General features: G+C 50.5%; 2 protein-coding genes across 2 annotated transcripts in view; one reads left to right on the forward strand and one right to left on the reverse strand.

Moving 5' to 3' along the window:
• LOC308160704 (putative ATP-dependent RNA helicase DDX53) overlaps positions 1-10,828 on the reverse strand; it is a gene marked incomplete at both ends in the record, with an annotated part of 138,707 nt that overhangs the window by 23,072 nt on the left and 104,807 nt on the right. The window lies entirely within an intron of this gene.
• mxd4 (MAX dimerization protein 4) overlaps positions 1-10,828 on the forward strand; it is a 22,888-nt gene that overhangs the window by 652 nt on the left and 11,408 nt on the right. The window contains exons 2-3 of the mRNA XM_080533280.1: positions 154-253; positions 4,673-4,702. Coding sequence (XP_080389406.1) covers positions 154-253; positions 4,673-4,702 — 130 coding nt within the window. The remainder of the gene's footprint in view (positions 1-153; positions 254-4,672; positions 4,703-10,828) is intronic.

Below are 10,828 nucleotides of genomic sequence, written 5' to 3' on the forward strand. Positions count from 1 at the left end.
CCGACGAAATCACATGTTTTACTTATGACTATGTCATGTGTGGAATTTGACAGTTCTCTAAATGTATGAACCGATTATTATCGATCGCTATGTTTTGTTTTATTACACAACATACCAACGAATTAACGTTGATTCTGTTTACTTTGTCAATAGAGGCAGAACACGGTTACGCGTCTGTTTTACCGTTCGACAGCGACTTCTCCAGAAAGAAAACGAAAGCTTCACCAATTTCAAGAAAATCTCAGAACAATAGGTAAATATACTTCTTCTTTTTGGTCGCTAAAGAAATAGTTGAGTCGATATGTTTATCCGATCAATGCATCCAATGCAATGGCCATGTTTTTCTTGCAGGGCTTGGCTGTGTTGTTGTGATCCCGTATAAACACTGCCACGCGTACAGCGTCAACTCTGCTCGCTCTCAGCCTCTCACTTTCTCTTGCACCACTCCTTCAATCTGACACTACTAACCTCTTTTTTTCCGCTAATTAATTCATGCAATCGATTGTCCTTCTACTTTTAATTGTCGTGCATTGGCAACATTTTGGAACTTTACAAAAAAATAAAAAAAAATAAAAAAATCATGTGTCAAGTCAAGTCACACCCCAATGATCCCGTGTGTCATAACGGAATGACCCCCGTTAAAGGCGGTGTCATGTCTATTAAAGAGGAAGTTTATCGATATTATACGGCGATACTTCATTTTATGATGGTCGACTCAGCTGACAGCGTTGGAAACAGATGACCCCGTGGTGTATTTGCTGTAATATGACTGTGGAAAACTCCTATTAGTCAACAACACGACGACCAAAGGGACTTCTGACAGCTATGGGTCGACATAGTTTCACATGCACGGTTGCCTCCTTAACCGCAGTGAATTAATTACATTTCCGTGTACGAAAACACCATTGAGCATACCGCCCCAGTTAATCAGACAAAAATACCACACTGGAATGAACTGAACTATTGTGTCCTTCAGGAACAAGAGACGTGTTTCATGTGTTGTTACATGGGCTGTAGGTGTTTAAGTCTCACGTGTTGGTTTTTGTTGCTGTGCAGCTTGTCTGAGCTCAGCTTGTTAGTTTAGGGAACAAAAACACTGGGGATGTGGCAGTCAGTTAGGGCTGAGCTTCCACCCAGAGACCTCCGTCTGCAGGCTTGGCCCTGGCCCTGGCTATAGCTCTGTTTCCCTCCCTTTTTCTGGGAACAGTCCTTCACTCTCTGCAGTTCTCTCTCTCTCTGCAAAGGCAACGGGTACCCCCCTCCCCCAATTCTGCACTCGGAATTAGGTGGAGTTGAGGATATTATCAGGGAAAACTTTGCAAGCATTCTTCTTTCTGTGGGCTTTTTTGTTGTGGGGGGTTGGTTTCACTTTGTACTCCAAATGAAACAGGCGTGTGTTGTGTGTTCAGTCACGGTTCCTTTCGATTCGTGAACACCAGGGCCTTGTTCATAACCTTGTATTTAAATGAGGAAAATGTCTATCTATTTTAGCGTCGTGCACAGCACATGTAATGTAAAGATTGATAACACGATTCACCAAGGGTGCAATGTTAGGCTATTATTACGCTTGTTATATTAGACACATCAGCGAAGCAGCTAGACCTCGTAGGCCGGTCTATTTCGAGCGCGCAGAAAGGAGAAGCCTCGGTCGAGTTTCCTTGTTTACTTTAAGGCCCCTTGTTAAACCAGGACACAGGACGGCGAGGGCCCCGTTTTTCGATGCGTTTGTTTATTCCACTGGTCTGGTGCGACCGAATCCATTTCTGCAGCGTCGGAAAAAAACAAAACAACCAAACGTTACGCCTGCAGGGATGCAATTTGTGACACGACATCCTTGAAATCACAAGCGGCTTCAAAACAAACGGACACTGCCCCTCCGTTTAGTTCTCGCTGGGATCCCGGCAGTCCAAAGTACAACGTGTCTCAGAGAGGACATCCTCTTGTGTTCAGATGACCTTCGTTTCTGCTCATAGGCCTACGGGTCGTATGTTAGTTGATATATATATATATACAGCCTAGGTCATAACCAGCCATAACCAGCCTGACCAGTGCTGACAGAGGCCTTCCAGACACGCCGCCCCCTCGTCATCTCTCTCAGGTGATGACTGTTTTATCTCCTCTAATGGCCGTCGAGTGGTTGGGACGTTCAAGGTCGTTTGCGTGGGTTTGCCTCTTGGGTGAGGTGTGTGTGTGTGTGTGTGTGTGTGTGTGTGTGTGTGTGTGTGTGTGTCCTGGTGTAGCCCTGCCCTGCCTGGCCACGATTTGCACATCTTTGAATAGGTGGACTTCCCACCGTGCAGGAAGACACAACACTTCCTGTTCATCTCCTGGATACGGTGAAAGGGGGATGTCAGCACCAGCCTGCCTGTGTGTGTGTGTGTGTGTGTGTGTGTGTGTGTGTGTGTGTGCGCGTGTGCCTGCGTGTGTATGTGTGCGTGTGTGTATGTGTCTGTGTGTCTGTGTGTGTGTGTGTGCATGCCTGTATCCCTGTGTGTGTGTGTGTGTGTGTGTGTGTGTGTGTGTGTGTGTGTGCTTGCCTGTATCCCTGTGTGAGAGTCGAGGCCGACCGACAAAAAAATATAAAAAATAATCGCGAGGAGTGTCACATCATCTGGATGTACTCACGGTAACCATGATGATGATGATGATGATGATGACGACACGCAGAGCAGCATCAGGTTAACCATTCGGCACAGCGATCTGTGGACAGACAGAAGCAGGACAGACGTTACAGGTCTCTTACTCAAGGGCACACTAGTGGTGGTGTTCCCAGGTCTTACTCATGGACACACTAGTGGTGCTGTTCCCCAGGTGGGATTTGAACTCACAACCTTCTGATCACCAGTCCAACTCTCCAACTATCCACTACCCCCCAGACAGACATGGGACAGAGAGTCAGGACAGACAGACAGACAGCTCTCTCTCTCTCTCCATGGGGTTCGGCCCCCTCGCCCCCCCCCCCTCCCTGCAGCTGTGAGAACCTGCTTGTTAAGGGGCACTTAAGGAGAAAAGTCACGCCGGTTCTCAAGTCGGTTCTCTGAAAAGACTCGTTGATGACGGGGGTCTTTGTGTGTGTGTGTGTGTGTGTGTTTGTTTTTCCCGTTTATTGCCATCGGTATCCATGGCGGTCTCAGCGCGTCGCATGAACAGAGGGGTTTGTTTCAGCAACGGGAGCTTGACTCATCCTCCTTCTCCCCCCCATTGGTGGGTGTCCAGCTAGCCCCCCCCCCCCCTTTCCTCTCCTGCCTGGAATAGCCCACATGTTGTGGTATGCTAGGGTCTAGGTTCCCAGACGAGTGTGTGTGTGTGTGTGTGTGTGTGTGTGTGTGTGTGTGTGTGCGTGTGTGCGTGTGTGTGTGTCGTCTCCCCGTCCTAACACACACACACACGCTGATTTAAAATCACCACGCACTGACAGACGCTGTGTGTGTGTGTGTGTGTGTGTGTGTGTGTGTGTGTGTCTGTGTCTGTGTGTGTGTGTGTGTGTGTGTGTGGCCTCTCTCTCCTCCTTGACCCATTTCGGTCCAATATTTGGGAGCTCTGGCAGATGTCACGCACTTCCTGGGAAGAGGATTTTGTTTTTTTTCCGCATGACGCAGAGCGGCCAAATACATAACATAACATGAACAGGGCTGGGAGGAGGAGGAGGAGGAGGAGGAGGAGGAGGAGGAGGGGGGGAGGGAGGAGGAGGAGAAGGCAAAAGCCTTTCTCTCTGCCTCACGTTCATTCTCGGGAATGTCTTTTTGCATTGTCCAATGCGCTGCTGTGGCGTAAGAGGCCCAGTTGAAAGGCCCCCGGGTTATGGAAATGCATCGCCCTGCAACAGTCTGTGTGTCTGTCATTGACTCCCATCACTACCACCACACCCCACCACCACACCCACCACCCCCACCGCCGGTTGGTTTGTGTGTGTCTTGAGACATGAGTGCGCTCTATTGTTGCATTCTTCTAGTGACAGTCTGTTTTTTTTCCCTGACTGACTTTTGAGCCTGGCGCGTTCCGGTTCGAAATGCATTTCGGAATGAGAGTAGAAGCCTCAGACGTCCTTTTTTCCCTACAACACCCCCCCCCCCCCCAACAACACCCCCCCCCCCCCCGATAGGGCTTACGCCTGGGCCTCGGTAGGCAGATGAACGTGCCGGGTCTTCTGGAGCTAGCGTTCGTTAGCAGACGTAGCAGACGACACCGTTTTCCTAGCGAACGCATTATCCAGCCCAACAAGGTTAACCCGAGCTGCATCCCCCGACAAATAATAGATGAACATGCATAAATAAACGTCAACTCCCACCACAGCGGGTCCCATACATTCGTTAGGTGGGTTTACAAGGCCTTTTTAACGTAAAAAAGGGGTCTCAGACAGACCTATATACCGGTTCAGAGCTAGCTACCACGCTACCTAGCGACACGGGGGAGGGGGGGGGAAACAGGCTGTGCGGCTTTTTCCTTTGATCTCTCAAGATCTTCTTGAATGCATAATATGATGTAGATAAGGAAGGAAGCGAGGAGAGATAGAGATAGGGAAGCCTGGCTCGATTCTATTCCTCTCCTGTATTTTTCCGGTTTCGTCTCTCCTGGTCTCTCCGAGGAGATTGTCGAAGATGCAAAGTGAGAGGGCCACCTGTTCCCCAGGCACTCATCCATGTCTGCTCTGTGTTTTGTTTGCCCCATGCAGATCGTCGCACAACGAGCTGGAGAAGCACAGGTAAGGTGACCTTTGTTTGTCTTCTCTGCTATTGTGTGTTTGTCTGCTCCAGTGCTGCAGTTTCTACTCTCTCTCTCTCTCTCACACTCACTACTCCCCTCTCTCTCTCTGTCTATCCTTCTCTGTGTCTCTCTCCCTCTCCCTCTCTCTCACACACACTCCCTCTCTCTCTCTATCCTTCTCTGTGTCTATCTCTCTCTCACACACACAATCCCTCTCTCTCTCTCTCTCTCTCTCTCTTTCTCTCTCTCTCTCTCTCTCTCTCTCTCTCTCTCTCTCTCTGTGTGTATCCTTCTCTGTCTCTCTCCCTCTCCCTCTCTCTCTGTCTGTCTCTCTTCCTCTCTCACACTCTCTCTCTGAGTCTGTCTGTCCTGTACGCGTGTCGGTCTCACCCTTGACCGCCCCCCCCCCCCCCCCTCTACTCAGCCCTAAAGGTGATTGGGGGGGGGACGTTTGATGCTTAGTTGACCTGCCATGGCTGTGTTCACTCCTCTCCCCGGCCCACCTCACGTAAGAAACCGAAAGATCCGATGCAGCGTTCCTTGTGGGCCCGGGACCGACGGACCCTAATCTGATTTCAAAGGGAACCTGTTGGGTTTATTAGATTTCTCTCTCTCTCTCTCTCTCCCTCTCTCTCTCTCTCCCCCTCTCTCTCCCTCTCTCTCTCCCTCTCTCTCTGGTTTCACGGGTGAAAACTTGTTACCTTGTATGGCGAGAGGGAATCCTCGCAGTAATTTGATAATCCTGTGAGGCCTGACTAGCGTGGGGGGTGGGAGGGTGTGTGTGTGTGTGTGGGGGGGGGGGGGGGGGGGTGAATCCTGCTTTGCCTGTCACTTCTCTTTACGAGACAAGATCCAGGGTGTCAGCCCCCCAGTATCTCTACTCTATCTCCTCTATAATGACCCTTTGGGAGGGTCCCACAAACACACTTCTCTCTCCTCTCTCTCTCTCTCTCCACACACACATCGCCTCTCCTCCGCCCCCACCCCCCCCCCCCCCCGCTCGACTCGTAGCGACGCGATTCGATACCATTGCTCTGTAAAAAAAGAGAGGGACGTCTGCTTTTCCTCTGTTCTATGACCCCCCACCCTCCCCCCGCCGCCCCCACCCTTCAAGAGGCGGGTGACATCACAGAGGGTCCGGGGGGGGGAGGGGTCGACAGTCAGGAAGCGGCGGAGTGTTCCTCTTTGATTCGTTTGTACCACAGAGCGTGGTTATGGCGAGACGGAGACGTCTGATGAAGGCGGATGAAAGGCGCTTTCCCCTTTTCTTTTTTGGGGGCTTTTCGAACTCTGTCTCTGTTATTGTTGTTTTTGCCCCCGCCCCCCAACCAGTTGATGTGGTGTGGTCTCCTGATCGATTAAAATGTCTGCCCGACACGGTCTATAGATCAATAGATCCTGAATAGTGCCCTGTTCGTGCGAAGGGTGGAGTGTGTGTGTGTGTGTGTGTGTGTGTGTGTGTGGGTGCGTACGTGCATGTCACTCGTGGCTCGAGCTCAGGGTTCTCCAGTCACATGTCTAGTGAGTGAGTAATTGACGTCTACAGTGCGGTGTACAGGAACATGTAAAGACATGTCTTATCCGCTCTGACTCTGACCTGGGAGAGAGAGAGAGAGAGAGAGAGAGAGAGAGAGAGAGAGAGAGAGAGAGAGAGAGAGAGAGAGAGAGAGAGAGAGAGAGAGAGAGAGAGAGAGAGAGAGAGAGAGAGAAGAGAGAGAGAGAGAGAGAGAGAGAGAGAGAAGAGAGAGAGAGAGAGAGAGAGAGAGAGAGAGAGAGAGAGAGAGAGAGAGAGAGAGAGAGAGAGAGAGAGAGAGAGAGAGAGAGAGAGAGAGAGAGAGAGAGAGCTGAACCTGACGGTATAGATCTACTGTTGAGACATCACGGCATAGGATGTATGCAAGAGTTTTTTCAGTTGCAGCCACTGTGCAACGTGCGAATGCCCGTAACCCTCTGTTCCATAATCGACGCCCTCGTTTCCCTTACCATCATCGCGGCCACAAGTTTCAAAAAGGGCTTTTTACGTTGGTGCGACTTCCAGGTGTCGACTCGGAACCGATAGACTAGAGCACAATGGTTCCAAAATAAGGCCTAGATACTTCCTTTTTAAATCCACTTTTTTGTTTCGACGGCTGGTTCTCTTCCCCCGCCCCCCCCACCTGACAGGTGTTCTGACGTACTTAACTGCCCTTCGTTTTCTGCAGGTGCTTAATTCTTGAGAGAAGTGTTGTTGTTTTTTAAAAACAACCGCAAAAAAAAAAAAAACACCTCTTAAGAAGTCTGTGCGTCGACCTGAGTGAACCCGGGTCGTCTTTAGGGTTGGGGTTAAGGTTTAAGGTTAGGGCTGACTACTTGGGAGCGGCGCTATGAGCGTTTGTGGCCCCCCCAAAAACAGGGCAAGGCCTTTTAGGGGGCCGACATGGGAGACGTCGTTGGTTCGGAGCTCCGGAGTGGAGCCCCGAACTTCTGGGGAACTGCCCTAGCCTCATTTCCTTTCAAAAACAGTCTCCTTTTTCCCCCCTTCGCTTTTTTAGCCCCGACCACTCCCCCCCACCCACCACCACCACCCCCTTTTTCTGGTGTTTTTTTCCTGTGTTGGAGGAAGTGAGGCCCTGGCTGCTCTGTTAATGACAGCCCTGCCCTGGAAGGGGGGGGGGGGGTTGGAGGGAGGAGGGAGGGAGGGAGGGAGGGGGGGGTGTGAGAAGGTTGGTGATCCTGAGGCCTGGGCCTGGGCCTTGGGAACACAATGCCATGTTGATTTCCAGATCCTGTTCAGACTTGTGTCCTCAAATTACACGGCCAATACGGTAACACATAGGTGTTAAAAGGGCTGATAGGCGGTGCGGTGTCCAAGCGACAGAAGCCCGAATTCCGGTAGTTAAACTGTGGGGCCCGCCGCATGGAGAAGGCAGACTCAGACTGCCTTTTTTGGGGGTTTTGTGTTGTCGCCTTTGTTGACTTTCTCATTCGCTTTGGGAATACAAAAACTAGCCAACCGTTTTGTGTTTATATTTTTTTTATGACGAGGAAGTTAGCCTAGCGAACGTTTGGAACAACCCAACAGTCTTGAGTGTCCTGGGTTGGTAGGTTTGACCTCCCCCGCCCTGCCCCGTGACACTCCCGCTAATGAACCCAGACGGCACGCGATGGGTGTCGCTAAAGCAACAACGCTAAGCCTCGCCCGTCCAACCAGTTTGATGCCAGTATGACCAGGGCTTTAATAAGGCGGCAATCCCAGTATCAGTGCCGCTGCCGCTCGCCCTACGTCACACCCTTAGACGCCAGGTCTGCTGTGCTGCTGCCCCTTTGAGTACTAGTCAAAACTCCCTTTACTAACCTAACTAGCTCTAACTCCCTTTACTAAACCTAACTAGCTCTAACTCTCTTTACTAACCTAACTAGCTCTAACTCTCTTTACTAACCTAACTAACTCTAACTCTCTTTACTAACCTAACTAGCTCTAACTGTCTTTACTAACCTAACTAACTCTAACTCCCTTTACTAACCTAACTAGCTCTAACTCTCTTTACTAACCTAACTAGCTCTAACTCCCTTTACTAACCTAACTAGCTCTAACTCTCTTTACTAACCTAACTAGCTCTAACTCTCTTTACTAACCTAACTAGCTCTAACTCTCTTTACCGGTGCAGGTTGTCCTTGGCGTCAGGTACTACATACAGTACGTACTAAAACACTAGCGTACGCGCGAGTCCGTCCTTCATATTTCACGTCCCGCGCGTCGCATTATTATTGGGTGAATTATTCCACGTATTTTCATGCGTAGGCCTCCGGTGGTCATGCTTCTCAGAACGACTCGATAAAGTGTGTAAAGTATGTGATGTTCAAACAGAACCATTGTTCTGTGTGTGTGTGTGTGTGTGTGTGACTGGGGTCATTCTCCCCTGGTTCTCCCTCTTACTCCAGACCCTCTCTCTGCTGCTGGCCATGTTGGCTGGCTGACAGGAGGGTCACGCTTAGCTGCGTCTCCCCGAGCCGCCCCTGGTTGTGGGACCGCAGAGGCCCCTGGCTCTCTCAGACAGACGGAGCAGCTGCCCACGTTATCGCGGTCGTACCACGTCGCTGTTATCACCACCGAGGCTCTTGGCGAAGTGACAGCGCCCACCCTGTCTTCCCCCCACTCCCCCCGGTCCCCTCTGCCCTGTCCTCAAACCACCTGCTAAAGTAGCTAGCAGCTAGCCCTGCTAGGCCCAACAGTGACACGGCTTTTAGTTGTTGTTTTTTTTACTCTCTTTCTTGTTTCCTCCCTCTCTCATCACGTTTCCCATGAAGTGTCACACACAGGCAAACCGCTGCTGAGAAACTAGCGTGACAACCCCCCCTTCCCCCCACCACCACCACCACACACACACCACCCCCCCCTCGGCCAAACAAAACCACAAGCCGGCACGTGGTGTGACTCGGCTCGGCCAGTGCTTCCTTCCCCTTTCCGACTTCAAATGTCTCTCTCTCTCTCTCTTCTCTCTCTCCTCACCCCCTGTTCAAACGAACGACCCCCTTTCCTTTTCTAGCGAAGCCCCTGTTTGTTTGTTTGTTTGTTTGTTTGTGTTTTTGTGGCCATTTTTTCATCCTTCTCATCCTTTTAAGAAAAAGAAAAAGACCTTTCAAAGTCCTTTTGAAATGTTGCTCGTGCTCCCAAACCCAAAAGTCATGTTGGGAGGAGTTTTTTTTTTCTAGTATGTTTACTTTTCCTGAATTGAGAAAGGGATTAACGGAGTTATTTCTGGCTGCGTGGTCTGGAGATTGACAGGCGTTACCGTGGCAGCCAACGTTGTTTTATTTATTCTCGTTCAGTTTCATTTCGGAGTCGAGGATTTTTTGTCACATGGGAACATGACGTTCGATGGAAAGTACTGTTGTGACGAGGCCGGGGGTTTGGAAAGCAAAACTAGGGGTTGGGCTGTTTCACCAGAGAAATGGCTTGCTCTGCGTATGCGTATGCGTGTGTGTGTGTGTGTGTGTGTGTGTGTGTGTGTGTGTGTGTGTGTGTGTGTGTGTGAGTGTGTGTGCGAGTGTGTGTGAGTCTGTGTGCGTGTGTGTTTGTGTGTGTGTGAGAGTGTGAGCGAGCGTGCATGTGGTCCGATTCTGATGGTGCATCATTTTCTCGTATGTGTGTGTGTGTGTGTGTGTGTTGGTGTGTGTGTGTGTGTGTGTGTGTGTGTGTGTGTGCTGGTGTGTGTGTGTGTGTACAGTATGCGGTGGGCAACGAAATGCAGCGCGTGGTCCGATTTCGGACGGTGCACCCTTTGAAGTGTTCTCATTGGCTTAGAGGGAAGTTATCAGAGTCGGGGGGGGGGGGGGGGGGGGAAACACGGAGGAGAAAAAAAAAACTGTTTGTTTTTGAGAGTGAATGTAGAATGCTGTGTGGCAGTCTGTTGTGACTCAGCTGGTAAATCAACCAGTCACAGCTTTGTTGGCGACCAGAACTGCTAACGGTATTGTTTTGACAGGGGGGGGGAAGGGGGGAGGGGTGGGGGGAAGGGAGGAGGGGGGGGGGGGGGGGGGTGGGGGTGGGGGTGGGGGGGGAAGAAAGACCACCACAATATCACAGAGAGATGTGATGGACAAATTCTCTAGGATGTGTTTGTGTACAAGAGAGAGAGAGAGAGAGAGAGAGAGAGAGAGAGAGAGAGAGAGAGAAGAGAGAGAGAGAACATAATAGTCTCGGGGAGAGAAACGGTCCCCCCCCCCAAAAAAAGTCCAAGCCCCCCCCCAAAAAAGAGCATTTACATCTCAAAGAGATCTCCGAGGCAGATACATATTTACATTTACATTTTTGGCATTTAGCAGACGCCTTGTTCCAAAGCAAGTAAGTCAATCATCCACCCGCCAGTCCTAGCAGGAAAAAGTAATCTATCAAAACCATGGAATAATCATAGATACATGAATTCACACGCACACACACACACACACACACACACACACACACACACACACACACGCATACACACACGCACACACGTCTTCCCAGTGGGTCTGAAGCGGAGGGGTGTGTGTGCATGTGGTTAGTCTCGGCTCTGATTAGATTGATGACCCCTGCGGCCCCCCCGACTCCTCGCTGTGTGATAGATTAGGCCTTCTGTAGCGTCTAGAGACCCATCCCCCCCCC

Source organism: Nansenia antarctica (genome assembly GCF_963989245.1).
Source record: "Nansenia antarctica genome assembly, chromosome: 6".
Classification (NCBI taxonomy): Eukaryota; Metazoa; Chordata; class Actinopteri; order Argentiniformes; family Microstomatidae; genus Nansenia; species Nansenia antarctica.